We start from the raw sequence: 19,798 nt of genomic DNA on the forward strand, positions 1-19,798 counted from the left end.
CTGTCAGATTCTCCATAATAGTTCAAGACAGAACTGAAAGTAACTGTAGCATAAATTATTCAAGTAACTATTTTGGAATCATGCAGACTGACATTCCAATTAAATAATGGTGACATTGGTATGCACAATTTCACCACTGAAAATATTAAAAATGATGGGTGGAATGTACTTGGTAATTTGGGTACTTAGTAATTCGGGCTTTGGATTATACACTTTCCTAATTCATAACGGAATTCCTCTGCAGGAACAACAATAGCAGCTATTTCACGTCTGATAATGCTCTTAGAAAGGTGGCAAATTTATAGGAAATGATAATTCCAGATGTTTTTCAAAATGAACAAGACCAATTTCTAAATTAAACGAGTTACATGTGAAAAGCACAGAAATTTGTGTGACATATTTAATACTCAGAAATCCTTTATAATTAATGCATACATTGCCAGCCTGGCCAGAGCATAAAGAAATATAAAACTGAGTATATAAAATGTAATGGGGATAGCACAAGCAAGGGAAGTCTATTTTTAGAAAATTTAAAATGAAATGTAATAAAAGGACATTGAAATCATACAGATTAAGCAAGGCTGCTCCCGGTTTGCTGACTGTGCTACAGGATGCAACACAGAACAAATGATTACCACACAGATATTTCTTAGCAAATATTTTTCTCTGTTAAACTGAGTTTAGTGTAGGTTAGAATAACTGGAAACAGAAGAGGAAACCTGGAAAGAACTTTTAAGCAAGTTGTGCTTTATTCATTTCAAAATATTTTTGTATCCTATTAGCACAGATATTTCTAACCTTATGATTTTTAGAGGCTACTGTTTACATTTGGGTTCTAGAACTATTTTTTTTTCTAAAGCCTTCCTTCCAAAGAAAGTCATCAATAATGATATAATCTTTTCTTTGAAAGTTCCAAACCAAATTCAGACACCCAACCATCTAATTATTGTGTGGTAAGGCTCTGTACTTAAGTATTTAAAACATTAGACTCTCATTTCTCTATTTCATTAAATTCAAAAATTTTAACATGATAAACAGCAATCAAATCTTAATTTGTGGCAACACAAGAAGTCCAATCACCCTGTATTGCGTAGGAAGGCCTCAGAAACTAAAAAGCTCAGGGACCAGGCTGCCCGGCTGACCCACACTGCAACAAGGGATTGCCTAGAGTTGAAAAAGCATTTTTATTTTCCACTGTTTCTTTACTGTCTGTCCCTTTCTCTCCCCAGCTATTAAATGGTCTCAGTATGATACAGTTTAAAACCAGAGTTACATTTCACTTGCTTACACCACCTGAACATTTACATAATAACATTGTGAATGATAGCATTTCTGGCAAGATAATGACAACTCTAAAAAAAAGTGAAGCAACTAACATGATTTTAGCTTGAGTTCATTAACAATCCAGTACATCGCTGTTTTCTCTAAACCGAACGGTGCACGTGGCCTGCCTCCCTGCCCGTATGTACGCTTACCCCAGGAACAATGCACCTAGTCTGAGGAGACAAGAGGCGTCTGTCCGGCATGCCAGCCCAGCTCCAAGTGGGCCCAGCTCTCCAGAGAAACAGCCTTCCCAAGAGCAAGAACTCAGTGAAAAAGTTCAAGGCAGTCAAGTCTTGCTTTGCTGACCTGCATATCAACTGCTTTCGTCTTCCTTGCTGGCTGGGGGTGTGCAGTCTGAGCTAGTGTGACTTTCTAATGTTCTTTAGATTACAACCCTTCTTGGTTCCAGAACCGCTCCGGCAAGCAGAGGAGCCCATCAGAGTCAATGAACAAATGCAAGGGGAGGGGCTTTTTGTACCTTGACATCAGCTGGCTTGGAAGAGAGAAGCCTGCAAACTTGTGCAAACAGAGTAACAGTTCATTAATATCAGATGCACGCCTTTGAGCAGCACTGGCCAGCCCAGTGCTAAAGACACTTTCTTCACTACAGCACAAAAGGCTGCACACTGGCCAGCTGCTAGCGTTCAGGGAAACTACTAAACTGAAAGAGTCTGGAATAAAAGTGAGAGCATTCTGCTACTCCCACGCACAGAAGAAATATTTCCTCTTTCACATACCATAAAAGAACATCATTCTTTTGTGGTCACCTTTTACAATGTGTAGGAAAAGTATACAATTTTTTTCACACAAATAAATATCACTTGGATAAATTTCATTTTAACGAAAAATAACTCCTTTTCATCCGAAGACACCTTTAGAAAATGAAATGATAACCACAATACTCTGAGAACACTTGCAAAGCACATGACAAAGGATTATTAGCTGGAAATAGAAAGAGCTCCTATAAGTCAATAAATAAATCTAAAAGGATAAGGAAAAAAACAAATCAAATAATTATCAAAGAGAAAATCTTAGTGCCTAACTAACATGATAAAATGCTTAACTTCAGTACTAATCACAAATACAAGTTAAAATCAGAATTGACCATTTCACACCCAGGAGAGTGGAAACATCTATATATCTGAAAACACCAGGTCTTGGTGAGGAGGCCAAGTAGGGACTGGCAAAGTGTGACCCAAGGGCCAAACCAGCCAGGGGTCTGTTTGATACAACCTGTAAGCTAAGGATGTATTTTACATTTTTGAATGTTTGAAAAAAATCAACAGAAAAATTGTATTTTGTGATACATGAAAATTATATGAATTTCAAATTTTAGTGTCCTTAAGCAAATGTTCATCAGTCATGATTATTCACTTGTAAATAGTCTATGGCTGCTTTTCTGTGACAACAGCAGAGCTGCACAGTTGTGAAGGGACCACACAGCTCACTAAGGTTTAAGAATCTTTTATTTGGTCCCTTGCAGAAAAGGTTTGCCAACTCCTGATGTAGAGCAACCAGACTTTGACACATTGCTGGTGGAAGTAGACATTAGAGATTTAGCAAAACGTTGTGAAATTGTAGGTGTGAGAGCCCTACAATTGCCCTTCCACTCCTTGATAGACACAGAGAAACCCTCCTGTGAGTACCCAGGGGGATGTAGGTGCAGAATGGCCCTGGTAACACTGGGGGCCACAGTAGAAAGTTGGAAACACCCTCAGTGCCTGGCAACAGGAAATGGATGATCAGAGTCTGAGACACTATGCAGCAGCGAAAGTGCCATGTATGTGGGCAAATCTGCACAAACACGGTGTCAGGAGAAAGAGGCAAGCTGCGGAACCGTGATACCCTGAGAACCTGTGACACCATCTGCGTGAAGTTTGAAAATATGCAAAAATACTCTATACTTTATGTAGGTGGAACAAGTACAAAGATAAATATGAAAACAAGTGCCAAAAGCAGGGCAGAGGTTCCGTCTGGATAGGAGTATACTGAAGGGTTCACAGGGCGGGGTAACTCCATGAGTGCTAGTTTATTTCTTAAACTAGGTCATACCAACACCATTCATCATTATATTATCTATGATTATTGTACCTTGAAAAATTCATAATAAAGAAGTAATTTTAGAATTAGGAAACATAGTTAAAGGAATCATGATACAAAATGCCTGTTCATTATATGGACAATAAAATATTTATGGGACACTTTCATTGTATAACAAAATAGGTATGATGTATGAAAGTAAGTAAAAGATTCCTGTTCATTATATATGGACAATAAAATGTTTATGGGACATTTTCATTGCATAACAAAACAGGAATCATACATGGAAGTAAGTAAAAGAAATAGAGGTAGTCTGCCAATTTTCTTCACAGTAATGACTCCACTGTTAAAAAATATTTACAAAAAGCTTGTAAGGAAACATATGCATTTTATTTATAGTGGTTGCACCTGGGTAATGGTTTGAAGGTGTTTTCTCCTTTTAAAAGATTTTGTATTTTATGAACTTTCTACAATAGGTTTATAGTACTTTTTCAACTTCAAAAAAAGTTTTCTTTAGTATCTAACAGGCAACCATGAATTATCTAATTTCTAGGGAAATTAGAAACCTTTGTTTAAATTACTACTAACTTGCAGAAAACTGATATAAATGAAAACAAATTAGAAATGGATTCGTCTAGCAGAAATGCTAATGATTTCCTGTCTTGTATACAAGACAACCCCCCACATACAAGTTATTGTTTTATGCCCCGTGAGCATTAACCAGGCCTGCATCCAATTTAACAGTCTGAGCCCAGTATTCTTTCTTTCAGTGACTATAAACACTTATATCTCTCTCACAATCTTTGAAATTGGCTTTAGCATCTTGCTGGTTTCCTCAATGAACAAAAAAAATCTTTAGCACATATTCACTCTATATTTATTTGAAAAAAATGTTCTGAAATGGTTTAAAAAATTATATTTGGACACCAGTTTTCAACCTGAAGCAGTTTCTTTTCTGAGAATGATATACATAATTAGTAGCTTTCCAAATCTAGCCAGCATTCATTTATAATGCCACTAAAATATATTTGCAATGGGAAAATGTTAACTGATGTTGACTCCAGTCAAGCAAGAAACACCTGTGGCTGAAAGAGGAGGAGGATGAGGATGGAACTTCTGAAGGGAGCACACAGGGACTTGAAAGCCTTTCCAAGCTCCTAGAAACTCTAATACTAAACAACGTAACTGCCTCGTTATACATATAACATTCTTTTTACGTGTTTTTTTTCTTGCTTTCTGATGAGATGGAGGGATATCTCCTTGAGGTCTCTGGGAAGAAGATGAAGAGATAAGATGCAGAAGAAGGGTTAAGGGGTAAACGCAGGCATCAGTTACAATGGACAACTGAGAGTGAAGAACAGCAAAGGGAAAAACTGAGGTGCATGCAAGAAAGGAAATTATGGATTTTAGGTACAAGACAGTTTTTCATGCCAGGGACTGGAAGAAATGACAATTCCGAGACAATTTGGTCACCTTCTGGTCAGTGTTGAGAGAACAGAAAAAGGAAGGCAACCTTCATTTAGGTGGGTATGTGAATATCCAATAGCGATTTTCAGAGGGCTTCTCATACTTTTTGCAAATTTCCAACTTAGGTGTTTACAACTTAGGGAGTGTCTAATATGCATAGCCATGTTATAGAATAAATATATGAAAAATAACATTTTTTCTGGTTTTCCCAGGTATTAGATCATTCCTCTCTTTAGAGTGCATTTTCATTGTTGAGTATCGGGAAATAAAGAACCAAAAACAAACCAACAACACTTATTTTTGCCATTCCTCAGGTTACTGATCTATACAAAGGGGCTGAGACTGCAAAGGACCATTGTCAGGATTACATAAAACATGTAGTCCACATCTGGCACATCAGAGATGCCAAAGAAATATTAGTTTTCCATGCTACAACTTGGTGGCTTCCAAGTGGGGGTGATTTTGCCCTCAGGGGGCATTTAGCAATGTCTAGAGACATTTTTGATTGCCACATGAGGAGGGGGACTGATTTATTAGCACGTAGTGGGTAGAGATCAGGGATGCTGCTCTGCATCCTATAAGGCTCAGGATGGCCACCCCCACAAAGAATTATTGAGCGCAATATGTCACTAGTGCTTAGTTTGAAACACTTGAAAGAACTTTTTATATCAAAGCTATCAATGTGAAATACTTTAAATTATAACCCAAGATGACTCAATGTGAAATTCATATCACATCTAGTTCTACTTCAGGATGCCTGAAAGTGGGAGAGGGGACTGGAGGAGTGGGAACCGGAGAACTGGACCACTGTGAATTTGGAAGAGCTCAGAAGCAGACCCTGGGAGCTCAGCCGGGTGCTTCGTTATTCTGATTCTCCATAGGGAGAGCCCTCAGAGACCACTGGAGCAGCTGGCCGTCAGATTTCAGATGGCAGGGTCTGCATTTCTGCAGTCCCTACTGGCTTTCACATCACGAATATTTTGCCTTAGCTTGTTTCCAATTCCCTTCTACTGTTCCACCCCTCAACCCCCAAACTGCCTTTGCTAAACTGTATAAATGGCTTAATGAAAATTATATTATAACCAGAGAATTTCTGGAGTGCTATTTTTATAACTAAACATGTACGCTCAGTAGTCTGCCAAGAGAAAGGTCCTTTTCACTGTTACATTTATATTCAGGCTTGTTATTGCCTGCACACACAGAAGTCAGGGAGGGCAGCCGCGGCAACTGCCAATCCTCAGTCTGAGGCAACCTTCCTATGTGTTGTCTTAAACTTTAAAACAGCAGCAGATTTTTCTGCACGAGGTGGTGGTGGCCAACATGCAAATATGTTATGTTGCCAGGAGACCAAAAAAATATGCAGAATTTTGGAGGTCACATATTTCAAGTGGCCATTCCAGACTTCAAAGTCCAGACTGTTTATCTAACAGGCAAGGACTGTGAAAAAATTCCCTTGATCACACCCGGGTTTAGGGCTTATGCCATCAGCAGCATCGTCTTTGATTACAAAGGCCACGATACGTGTCTGACTCTAGACAGTTGTGCATGCACTAGCCAGACAGTGAGTCACAGCAGCAAAACAAACCTCTAGCGTGTGCACGCGTGAAGCCTCACATGTGTTTTTGGTAAACAACAGCCAAGTACATCGCCTTCTCAAAAAATAAAACAGGAAATAGTTTCAAATTCCGTGCTAAAAACTCCAACAAAGGCCCCTCAAAACAAAATGAAAATTGTCATTTCCACAACTGAGGTTTTTTGCCTCCTAAGTAATATGTGTCACTAATAAATGTCATGTTTTTTAATTTCATGGGACAACAATTCCAACAATTCGAATATTGGTCATTGACAGAGAAGACTATGGGAAAGAGCAAAGCAATTTCATCTCAAAGTGACACTGTTTAACCCAAATAGTTGTATTACTGAATTTTCTTTCAGGTTTTATGCTGCTATGCAGCCCTTACCCACCCTGCCCCCAGTTCATCTAGCTGCGGGGAGGGGGTGAGAGAATCTTCATTTAAACGCCCAAATAAATGAAGCCCCCCTCTTTTCTTTCATAAAAATTTTAGCATTGGGGAGAGAGCTCAGTTAGCTTTTTGCCCTTCTTCTCTCCTTGATAAAATAGCTGAACTTTCTCACATATTATGCTTTGTCATTAGCTAAGAGCTTACACTTCCTGAACAACCTTTTTTGAGATTGGTTAATTTCAAATGTCACAACCAATCGAGTGCAAGAACTGAAAGGGACTCTCTATTTACCGCCCCGCCCCCCACCGCCCCATCACTGGGTAAGATATATGTGAAAGAGCTGTGAGTATTGTTATTAATGAAGAAACAGTAATTTGACCTACATTAAAGTTGCCACTTCAAACAATTCTAGGGAAAACAGAAGGAGGACAAGGTATTTGGGGGGCTCTTTTGACCCCTTTGGCACCCTTTGTTCCATGGCAAATTTGACTCTGAAAGGCACAGTGTGGGATTTTGTTTTGGTGTCTGCAACCTGTATTTAACATAGCAAAATTCTATTATCATTAAATGTCTTTCTAGAATTAATATAAAAGAAAAACTGCTGATTATTTCCTAGAATAGTTATACAAATATGTTATTTAATGTATTAGATTTAATGTTTCAATATTTCCCCTGAATACAAACCCAACTGAATTATACAATATGAAGTGTGTGCAGGGGTTTTTGCATGGTTTTTGAGATACTCCCCCTCTCATAACATTTCCCAGTCCTTTCTCCTGGTCCTTCTGTATCCTGCTATTTTGGGATTTCTTTCTGCAATTTTCACTTCTCACCTGTGCCAAGGGAATAATTATTCCTGACTCTCAGTTTCTGTGAGGTGATCTTAAATATTTTAGACCTCTGAGTTCTAGGTTCTTGCATGTAATGCCGACTAGACACCTCCCCATGGCTTTCCAATGGGCTTCTCACATGTTACATGCTCCCAAAGGAACTCCTCATCCTCCCCCTACACCCCAGTCTAGCACATGATAGTGAACAGTAACCCCCACCCTGGGATCCAGACCAAAACTCATGTGCAAGTCCTATCCACTCTGGCAGCAACCTTTGCTGTCCTCCTCAAGACATCCTTAGCAATGACCCCTAACACATCCCATGGCTGCTGTCTAGTCTCCAGGGAACAACCAACCTGGTCCTTCCTAAAGCATGGATTCGCTTCTATCACTCTGCTGCTTCAAATCCTCTAATAGTTTCTCACTGCAACTGAAATAACTGTGGCTGCAGGGTCCCCTAGTGAGAACTGGCTCTAGGTCACATCTCTCGTCCCTTCACTTTGCCCTGTCATTACCACACTGCAGCCACACTGGCCTTCCTTCTGTCCCCAGACCATTCCAGATGCATTCCTGGGTCAGGGACTCCACACTTGCTCTCCCATGTGCTTGAAGCCCTGTCCTGTAGACACTCGCATGGTACCTGCGTTTTGCATCACCCCCACTCACCTCCTCAAAGAAGCCCGGGCCTCCAGGACCATGGTGTAACTGCTCTTCCCTACGTTTCCCTGTCTGATTTTCTTTTTTGCACGCAACAGTAGTTGAAGCTACCTGACTGATTTATTGATTCTGTTTGCCTTCCCACAAGAAGAAGTATAGAACACACGGCTTGTCCCCCATGCTACTTTCAGCTTTAATGACCTGTTATTTCTTTTAGAGTAATGCGATCTGGCCCATAGTCTGACAAAACCTGGCAGCCCATTCAGGAAAGTGCAAGGTGCACCAGCCCTAGAGTTGGGAGACCTGAGTCGTCCTGGCTTTGCTGTCAGCAACTAACTGGTTAGGCTACTTGGTATGCCTGCACCTCAGAATGCTCCAGTGGAAAGAGTGGTTGTTGAACTAGTCACTCTAGAGAAAGGCTGAGGACTTGGTCCTACAACTAACAGTTCTAAAATTGTTATTTTTCTAAAGTACTTAAAAAATTTTCAATTATAGTGGATATACAATATTATTTTACTTTCAGGTATACAACATAGTGATTAGGTATTTATATAGCTTACAAAGTGATCACCCCGATAAGTCTAGTGCCCATGTGACACCAGACATAGTTATTACATTATTGCCTATATTCCTGATGCTGTATTTTACTTCCTCGCATAAAATTGCTATTCTATTAAACATATTGAAGGAAAGACTTTATGCAATAGTCTTCATCAGTGAGAGCCACCAATTATAATCTCTCAGATATTCATAATAAATTCAGGTGAAAAAAATTGGCAGAATAACTGGTACTTGCTCGGGTAACTGAATTCGTACCTAATTCTTATTTAAACTAAACTTGTTAACATACTAAACCCTAGAAGGAGTATCTCTGATATCTTGTTGCACTGGTGTTTGATTACATAATATATACCTATAGGAAGTCTGTCAAATATCGTGTTAAATAATGAATGTGAATCCTATCATTCATTTGTGTCATCTTTAAAAATATCTCTAAGTATTTGAAACATCTTTCAGCTTTATTGAAGTATAACTGACAAACACAATTGTCATACATTTAAGGTGTGCATCATGGTGACTTGACCGACACATACATTATAAAAGGGTTTTCCCACCTGCTTCAGTGACATATCTATCACCTCACATATTAATCCCTTTTCCCCATTATTTTTTTTTGTGTGAGAATATTTAAACTCGACTCTCTTAGCAAATTCTAATTGTCCGATACAGTGTTACCAACTGCAGTCACCACGCTGCACACTGCGCCCCCAGATCTCACTCGTCTTATCGCAGGCAGACTGGGCCCTTCCATCAAGCCCTCCCTGCTTCCAGCGGCCCCTCAGCCCCGGCAACCACCTTCCTCCTCTCTGATGAACTTCTAAGCTTAAAAACATGAATGTATAAATTGAATACAATAGAATAAAATAAATGAAGAAAATAAATCTGGGATAGAGGTGCTACAAAAAATATATAGGGCTGCTAAAAATAAGATCATGAGCTAAAATGTGATGGTTCTTATTATGTAATTTCATTTTATAAATTTCCCCAGTGAAGACTAAAATTAATCCTATTATCTAGGTGTAAATTTACTGTAAACCACAAAGATGTAATTTTTTACTCTTTGATTTTGACTACAAACATAAACACACTTTTTTAAGCTTATGTCTCTCCCACCACAATATTTTTATTGACTTTACTGAGATGATTTTAAGAGTACCAGCTTTAAGAAAAAGTATATTCACAACCACATTTTAAAAACACTATAGGCATAATTCATTATTTGCTTTTTTGAGAATAAAATAAGACTGTTTCTTTTATTGTTTGAGAAATTTAGGAATATAATACAAGTGGGATCCTTATTTGTGTTTTAAAACTCTTTAGCACTTTACTTGGGAGGACACTTTTTTCTGAGTGTTCATCCTTCTTTTTTGTAATATTGCCATACATCTACACCAATAGCATTTACTCCTGTGTGGCCTCGAGTATGCACAATTAATCTGAACTGGCCATGCACCACAGCTGGGTGCAGAAGAGATTAGGGAGGCAATTAAGAATAATTACCTCCCAAGGTAAGGACAGAGCACAGAATCTGACTACAAGTGAAAAGTGGAAGATGCACACGCCTGTGGGTTTGCAGTTACAACTTTTCTCACCACATACTTTCCCCAAGTCAACAGTTCTCAGAAAGTGGGCTGAGGACCCCAAGCCACTTTCAGATCTGCAAGCTCAAAATTATTCTCTGAGTATCATATGAAAAATTGGAGTTATCCTAAATATAAACATTTAGGAGATATGAAAGTTTTTTGTCTTCTTAGTCTCTAAATATCAAATGAAACCATCTACTGCAAATACTTGACTTAAGGTTTCATCCATACAGACAGGCCAGGAGCCCTGCAGCTAACCCTTGATAATAAACTGACTCATTCCACTGAGCCCCCAATCTACTTCAGTATAACTAATCTCTTTAGAATAAATGCCTTGCCCTTCCACAGTGGGCTTTTAAATTAGGCTGATAGCATGAGCTGTTTGTTATAGCGGTGTCAAGCTTTGATGATGTGCGTTAAGACCTGGTAAACAGAACTCTTTAAGTGTGTGTGTATCCAACCAGGTAAGTGTGACTTAAGTTTAAGTACAGTGAACTTTGACCAATGTGGGGATTTGGGACACCAACCTACCACACAGTCAAAATTCCACATATAACTCATGACTCCCCCAAAACTTAATAGCCTGCTGTTGACTGAAGCCTTATCAATAACATAAACAGTTAACACATATTTTGTATGTTGTATGTAGCATATGTTGTATTCTTACAATAATGTAAGCTAGAGAGAAGATGATGTTAAAAAATCATAGGGAAGAAAAAATACATTTACAGTATTTATGGGGGAAAAAGTATACAAGTGGGTCCATGCAGCTCAAACCTGTGTTGCTCAGGAGTCAGCATACACTGAAGTATAACTGTGATTAATCTGTGAGTTATGATACATATGAGACATAAGCAGATAAATCAGGTAAACATGTAAATACTGCCACTTGCTTGAAATCAGTGGCTATCAGCCTTGCTGCAAAGTAGAATCACTGGGGAGCTTTAAGTTAAGCTGATGCCTGAATCCCATCCCTGAGATTGACTAAATTGGGATGGGATCAACTTGGGCATGTGGATTTTTATAAAGGTCCCTGGGTGACTCTAATGTACAGGTAAGACAGAAAACTACTGCTATAGGGCCATGCCAACTCTCCTCTTTTCTCTCTAGGCTTCATCATTGTTCATAGTTCAGTCCTTGAACCTTGAATTCTTGTAGCTCTTGGTTTTATACCACAAAACTTAATATTTGATGCTTTTCAATATTCATAGACTGAGTGGAGGTTGACATTACCTTGTCTGCAGGTGCCTTGGACCTTTTCAGCCTCTCCTTCTAGAATGGGCTATAGAGTCTCTCCAGTTGCCACAGGCAGCTCTTCTCTGTGTCTATTCTTAACTCTCTCTCTGCATTTGGCACTTCTGATCCATCCTCAATCCCTATTCTGCCTTCCCTCAGGCCTTTGACACAAGTTCCTACTGCCCCAAGGTCTCAGATCAGCCTTGCTGGTTAGGTCCCCACTGAGCCCTGGCTCCAGAAGCCCTAGAGTGCTGAACCCTGCACATTCACAAGAGACAGTCAGACACTGCCTTACTTCTGCCCTCAGCAGAGCACAGGCAGGAACATGGTTGTTAAAACAGAGCTGGCGCAATTTAGTATTTCCAGATGTGCATGTTTCTACAAAATAGCATTTATGTACATCTGATATTTTGGGAGGCTGGGTAAATAAATCAAAAGAGAATTGTTGTTTTTATTATGAACATAAAAGGGATATACTTACAAAATATTCTTTATACAATAAGCACGCACCTTTGTGGTCACTGGACTTGGACCCTGCAGTCCACAGGTGCTTTGGAATAACATGAGAACATATTTCAAGGCTTTATCCCCAAAGGAAGGAACAAATCAGGAATGTTCTTGAATATTGTCCTTTAATTTTATAGAAGTTTGATGTATTAGTCTTCAAGGAAGGGTCATATATGGAAGTGCTTTTAAAAATCATTCCTTTCTACGTGCTGAATTCACATAAAGCATAAATAAAAATTTGAAGCATATCCCATGGTTCAAGAAACAAGCTGCCATATTCCAAAGAAAAATAAGGATTTTTTTAAAGTACAACTTCTAACTGGGCTTGTTTATTTGCAGTATTGAACTTAGTGCAGAGAGCACAGAAAATACTGATGGAGCCTTAGGAAGGAGGAGTTGCGTGTCTGCCTCCAACAGCTCCCTTTCCCTGGTCTCTGAACACCACGAATCTGCTGATCTTGGCGTGTGCGCACGCACACATGTGTGTGTGTGTGTGTGTGTGTGTGTGTGTGTAATTTAACAAGAAAGAGTCGAGCTGGACCAACATGCAGTGGCACATTGGATGACCAAGACTGAGTAGCCATTATGGAACGTGACTTTAAATTCAAAGTTCCATTTACCTTGGGGAAAGGTTTTCAATCATTAATTACTTCATTTGGATGGACACATTTAACTCAAGATAGCATTGACCATAATCATTCCTAAGCTAATCATTCAATCTTTTCTGTTTTCATACTGATTTTTTTCTTTCTGATTCAGTATACCAGTGCAAATTAATTTGTAGTTGCTTCTGTCTTTGGTTATTCATTTATCTTGGAAACTGAAGACAAAAGAGACAGCAGGAATCAGTACCACAAAGAACTAGGCTGGAGTCCTGACTCCTGTGCTTCACGCCTGTGTGATCCAAGGCAAGCGACTTTCCTCTGCAGTCCCCAGATTCTGCAACTGAAGGATGGAGACACTCTGGACTACCCACATGATTGGTGGGGTATGATGTAAAATGAAAGGATTGTGCCCTTTGTTCAAAATGATTAAGAATTTCAAAAGAACTAGCAGAGAATCAGCCCTTCTAAAGCACATGTCACACGTCTGAGGACACTAATTGTACATCTTTCGTGGGGCCAATGTGCAGAACACACAGCAGAACATATGTCAAGTGCTAAGTGGTGTCTGGCACACATGAGTTCCTAGTAAACATTAACCATCTAAGAATATTATTAGTGTTGCCCTGTATTCTGTTACACACTTCCCCATTGATTTACTTACTCCTCCTTCAATATTCCTTTATCACTATCCTCCATTCACTCAGTAAGTATTTGTAATGGCAATGATAGCAAAACTTCTCCATTATGAGATAGGCCCTAGGTGGACTTCAACCCATATTTCAAGAGCCAGTCCAAACTTCTCCTTTCAAGCAGCTTTCCCTGATCTTCTCAGGGAGAGAGCCTCCCCTCACTGTCTGTTGCATACTTTCTGTCATAGCACCAATCATTCTGCACTTACTGATATTTACCTAATGTGCCTGTCTTCCCCTTAAGTCTGCAGCAAAAACTACATGAGAAAAGCTGTGTCCACTCATCTTAGTATTGCTGTGATCTAACATATGATGGTGTCTAATAAATAATCGATGAACAATGAAGGAATGAATGACCAATTAATTCTTGGGAATCTGGAGTATTATCCAAAATTCATTTGCCTTCCTTGCCCATACATCCACTCACTTGCTGACTTACATGTTTAAAATATTTTTCCTCCCTTTGTATATGGCATATTGCATATTCCTAACATTGTACCACTGTATATAATGTTCTGTCTGCTGTATGTCAGCATGCTATTAATGGCATTTAACGTGTCATTCTCCACAAACAGTTTTAAAACTGAGATAACTAGATCTATGTTGTCTCATTCTGTTATGTTCAAAAAATTGTAATCATAATGAAACTCCTGACAACATGCCTGAAAGAAATTTACTACTATTATGTTCTGGATAGAAAAATAAAAGGATAAGAAAATCTATTAACATGTCACTTCCAAGCCTTTTGCTTCCCAGTTCAGTGCAGTTTCATGTGATTCTATCTAAAAAGATAATAAAAATTAGGATGTTCTCAATAATTTTCCGACACTAAAAGTCATTCCCTGAAGTCCTAAAAATATCACATTTAGATGCTTCCTGATGTAAATAAGCTCTAATTCCATATATTCTTACATCAAATAGATGAAATCCAAGTTCATCTTTTCTTGATCATTCAGCTTTATAATTGTGATCATTCATTATTGTACTATGATTCTGTTAGTGCTTGAAAACTAAAAACAGCCCAAATGCTCATTGACAGTACACAGAAAAATTGTGATACAGAGTCTATGATGGAATATTATACAAACAAACACCACAGACCAACTTAGAAATGTAATATTTAATGAAAAAAAAGCAAGCCCCCAAACCACATATACAGAGAGTATGGTTTTATTTATATTAAAAGTGCAAAAATAGGCAATATGACTCTATAGCACTTAGCTATGTGCACAGAAATGATAAAGAAAAATCGTAAAGGGAAGTTTGTCACCATAGAAGGCAGGGTAGTGGTTAGGTCTAAGCGGTGGGAACTTGTCATGGTTATAAAGGATAAGAAGAAAGAGGGATACTGCTGGGGCTGTTGGGAAATGCTTGCCTTTTTAGACTCTTTTTGAGGGGTTTGTTATATGGTAGTTTGCTTTGTAGTTACTTGGTTAAGTATAGATAAGGTGGTGTTTTTTGTTGCAATCTTCTATATACATTTGGTTTCTAATGTTTTTTATCTTAAAAAATTTTCCTGGATGTTTTGGCAGAAAATAACACTTTCACATTTAATAAATTGATGACTACTGTGCATATAAAAACACTTTGTTACATTACATCCATTAATGTAAAATTACTTAGCCACCTGTGGTCTCTGATACAAAAATAAGACATTCTAATAATTTATTCTTCTATTGCCATGTTTTGATAATCTGTTGTCTACCTTAGGCTTTGGTCTCCTAAATACAGTCATTATTTCTTTTACATTCATTCATTCATTTTGAAATCACAAGGAAGTATAACTCACAAACTACCATTCCATTTTTTTTTAAAGAAATAAAATTGTGCCCTGGCTGGCATAGCTCAGTGGATTGAGTGTGGGCTGCGAACCAAAGTATCATAGGTTCGATTCCCAGTTAGGGCACATGCCTGGGTTGCAGGCCACAGCCCCCAGCAACTGCACATTCATGTTTCTCTCTCTCTCTTTCTCCCTCCCTTCCCTCTCTAAAAATAAATAAATAAATCTTAAAAAAAGAAAAAAAGATAAAATTGTGTAGTTAGAAATACTTCATAGCCTTCAAATTGTTGTTTCTAATCTGCCTGTTCCAACTCATCCAAGGCCATTTTAAAAATTATGGAGATGTAGAATGGTTATGTAGAACAAAAATTGTTATATATATATATTTATAAATAAAGAAAACAGCAAAGAAACTTAATAATCAACAAATACTAACAAAAAAAATATATTCCCACTGGCTGCTCATTATGAGTTATGAGGTTTCATCCATAAAAGATGAGTTACATTTTTCTCTGGGTATTATTCAGCTCATGTTAATGATTCCTACTCTCTTGGAAATCAAAGCTTAACACTCTCAATGGAGTTTAGCATCCTTGAAAGGTTTCTCACTATTGATAACCCCCAACTCCTGAAAAAAGATTGCAAAGGGGGCACAGAGAGCAAAAGGTGCTCCTTTGAGCAGACCAGAACTCATATGAGGTCATGGCTCCTGTGGTTGTCACTTATCTGTATTATTGAGGCTACTAAAATGACAAAAACAACTGTCTTCTGAGTCACTAATTTGCCATACTCATCGTAACTTGTGAAAGAAATTGATTAAATCCTCAAGGAACTGTGGTATTTACAAATGTGTGCAGAGAGCTGACACGCACCCTAAGACAATCTCCTAAGGTCTTATTATATCATCATATTTCTATTTCAAGCCACTGTAATCAATGAATGTGATTGGTTATGGTGGGGTGGGGGTGGGACAGGAGTTAATTGGGAGTGTGTAGAGGCTTAAAAGCAACTTCTCACTCATGAGAAAATGTCCCAAGGCCCACTCAGATGCACCAGAGCTCCTCAGCTTTACCTATAAAGGACTATCCTCACTTTCCCAGTTCCCTCTGTTTCTAAGCGATACCTTTTCCTCTTGGCTTGCTCTTTAGGATTACTGCAGTCAGTGGTGTGTGGAGTGAAGAGTTTACTAACAGTCTCCTCAAAGGAAAAATGTAAGTTTTCTGCTCCCCTTCTGTGCTGTCAATAGTAGTTCTAACCAAATATCAATTAAATTAAGTAAGGCAATTGATTGTTTTATTCAAACCCTTAGTTTCTTGACCATGGTTATTCTACTTGTAATGAAGTGAATTTCAAGGGCATTCCATAATTTTCTAAAAATAAAACAAGGATTGCTTTTGACCCAACTGAAAATCAAGTATGCTCCATTTATAGACAACTACCAATATGCACTACAAAGTTTTTCGGCCTATCAATAAATAAAGAATAGCCAATAGCTATAGCATTCGGACTGTCCTTTTCTGATGCTTCACCTGCATCAACTCATTCAACCTAAAAAAATAACCATATGGGGTAACACAACTATCCCCATTTCCAGATGAGGAAACAAAGGCATGAGAAGTTCAATAACTTGTCCAAGCTCACAGTTGGTAATCACAGAAGTGGAGATCCAGACTTTGTGTTCTCAAACATTACATTCTGCTGCCTTTCACGATCATGTTCTTTTTTGTACATACACTGAATTTTACATGTTTTGCTTGAAGCTCTAGTTTTTTTCCTTAGTTTGCCAGGGCAATATTATGTAACTATATGCTCATTCATTCAATTAAATATAAAAAATTTATTTTGTACTTATCTCTCAAAAGACAAACTAAATGAAATAAAGGAGGCTTTTGTGTTCATCAAAGAGAAGACAAGCTTCCCATGCTGATAGAAGAATTGATAAGTACATAAGGTCTGGGTATAAAAGAGTCAAGGAAGTTTTATGTGAGAACCAAGAAGGGCAAAAGTTATTTGAACAGCTGAATGAACAATTTATGGAGGAATTGAAAGGTTCTTGGGGGAAGAGTCTAAAGAGCAGGGTCAGGGGCTGACCAGAAGGAATGACACTTGGTGGAATGCACCCTTTGAGGAGCCTAAAGAGCAGAGCTGTAGAAGCAGGACAATGTATCTGACCCCTACCTACCTGTCTGACCTCATGCACTGCCATTCCCACCCCTGGCCTTCTGTTTCAGCTACACTGGCTTTTCTGTTCTAGTTACAGAAGTGTCAGCCCTCCTCAGAAACTTTGCACTTGCCTGGAACACTCTACCCAGGGTGTCCAAACTTTTGGCGTCTCCAGACCACACTGGAAGAAGAAGAGTTGTCTTGAGCCACACATTAAATATACAAATGCTAATGAAAACTGATAAGCAAAACAAAGTTTTGAGTAAACTTACAATTTTGTGTTGGGTTGCATTCACAGCCATCCTGGGCTGCATGCAGCCTGTGAACTGGACACCCCTGCCACACCTGAGATCACCAACTGGCTTTTCCTTGTCTTTCAGGTCTCACCTCCTTACAGGTGCCTGCAAACTACTGCAAAAACACCCACACTTCTCCTTAATTTGCTGGTTTGTTTTGTGTATCTGATGTGTTTCTCAGTTAAAATAAAACCTTCAAGTGACAAAGACTTCATCTGTCTTATTTGTGACTGATTTCTCAAGGTCTGGAGCAATGCCTGGCTCTGAGATAAACTCAGTTGGTATTTAATGAATGAATGAATGAATGATTAAAGGTAGGACATTTTCAAAACAGAATGGGTATTTGGTAGAGTCACACGTCAGGCAGAAATTAGGTAGAATAAAGGCTGAAAAGGGGTCATTAGAGCAGGCAGGGAGAAGGCCCTCAGAGAGCTTTGGGAGAGCAGCTCCAGTAGAGTGGGTTGAGGTGTGGATGGGGGACAAAAGGCAAGTTGCTATGGGTTTAAGAGCACGTGGGATGGAAGGTCATGTTTCCTTCTACTCAAACTAGGTTAAGGAGGTGGCAGAAGGGAAAAAGTGCATTTGTTGCTATAAGGGGAGCTCACCTTTCTTCTTCTTCACTCTCCTAAGAAATGTGGCTTTTGTTGGACAGAATTATAGAAAATAACATCTGAGTATAAAGTAAATTGGAAGGGTCTCCTGGGGCCCAGGGTTCCCTTAGAGTTTGCATAATTCTCGTGAGGAAAAGCTTAGGTAATCAAGAGAGGAGACTTTTGTTTATTCTCAAAGGATCCGTATGTAGGTTCAGACCTTTTCTATTCTTTGATATGATTTTTCAATTTGGAGATAATCTGAGGTGATATCAACAGGGGTTAACTGAACTGTTCCTTTGTTTTCCCAGGCGTGTTTCCCCCCTTGTAGGCTATAAGCCAGTTACCCAGCATTCATTGAAAACTTCGTGTATGCCCGCTCTTGTTCCGGGCACTAGCCCTGCAGAAGTGAATACAGGTACACCAACATTGCAAGGAGATTACTTTGAAATACTTGAGAAACGAATGTTTCAAGTAACTATTAACCTTTTAGAAAATTTACATACAAATGAAAAACATTAGCAGTGTGTTCCAGGAGCTGGCCTAGCTAATTGTTAAAATTCAGGAATTTTGAAAGGCAGTTCTCAAATACAGCTGTTACTAAAAATAAAATTATGGAACTTACAACTAAGTATATTATGCTTAAAAGCAAAGATGATAAATACTCAAAACTCATAATTTCCTAATTATTGTACTACGGTCTATGCCCTCAACGTTATTTACGTCTATCATCCCTGTGTGCTGGTGAGCACCACACTGGCATGGGAAGAGTGTTTCCACCACAGAAATTGGCAAATACTACAGATCAGAAGGGTCTTTGGCTTGTTTTGAATGTTTAGAGAAGCTAACATATTCTTTTCCATGAATGTGGAAAGATGAATTGTAGAATTTCAACTCTCTAAATACATTTTCACCTCTTTGCAAGTAATTTTTCAGACTTGAACAAGGAAGAAAAACAGGAAAGGAAACCCTAATTTTTACTGATATAACAATTTACTGAATAATGTCTTTGCAGTTTTGTCATCTAAAACAAACAATTTAACTTTTATGTTTACTAATAGTAGAATATTCTTTAGGATTTTTTGAGAGGTTGATCAAGGAAATGGTGTTTTCTTTTTCTCAAATCTCAGCTCTTAATAGTGGTGTATAATGGTTTTAAAACAGCTCTCTTTTCTAGAAAGCTATTAAGTACATCATTAAGTATCCCAATGGTGTACTTAATAGCTTTCCATGAGATATCCATGGAAAGCTTTCTGTGAGTTTCCATGAGATCAAATCCAATGTATGCTTATGTGCAATCACCCAGTCTCTTAATATTTAATATTTACTGATTATAAAAAGCTAATAACCCTCCGAGGTCACCATGTAATCATTTGGTGTTTTGCATTTCAATTTAAAATATTTGTTGATTGTCTAGAAGCTTCTAGTAGATAGACTCCTTTCATCAAAAGCCTACAATAATTCAATACGGAGAAACTAACTTTATCATAAATAGATGACCTGCAAG

General features: G+C 38.4%; 1 protein-coding gene across 10 annotated transcripts in view; it reads right to left on the bottom strand.

Annotated features, from left to right (window-relative positions):
• The window catches only part of CACNB2 (calcium voltage-gated channel auxiliary subunit beta 2), a 329,859-nt gene that overhangs the window by 156,937 nt on the left and 153,124 nt on the right, over positions 1-19,798 (bottom strand). Inside the window, exon 1 of one of the 10 annotated variants that reach the window (XM_045857660.1) lies at positions 1,476-1,594. The exons of 8 other annotated variants lie outside the window; for them this stretch is intronic. In XM_045857660.1, coding sequence (XP_045713616.1) covers positions 1,476-1,526 — 51 coding nt within the window. In that variant the 5' untranslated portion in view covers positions 1,527-1,594. Of the gene's footprint in view, positions 1-1,475; positions 1,595-1,629; positions 1,708-19,798 lie in introns of those variants that run through there. One more of the 10 variants, XM_045857663.1, reaches the window with a different exon arrangement.

The sequence above is a fragment of the Phyllostomus hastatus genome, unplaced genomic scaffold (genome assembly GCF_019186645.2).
Source record: "Phyllostomus hastatus isolate PE091 unplaced genomic scaffold, TTU_PhHast_1.1 phas_scaffold_1674, whole genome shotgun sequence".
In the NCBI taxonomy this organism is placed as follows: Eukaryota; Metazoa; Chordata; class Mammalia; order Chiroptera; family Phyllostomidae; genus Phyllostomus; species Phyllostomus hastatus.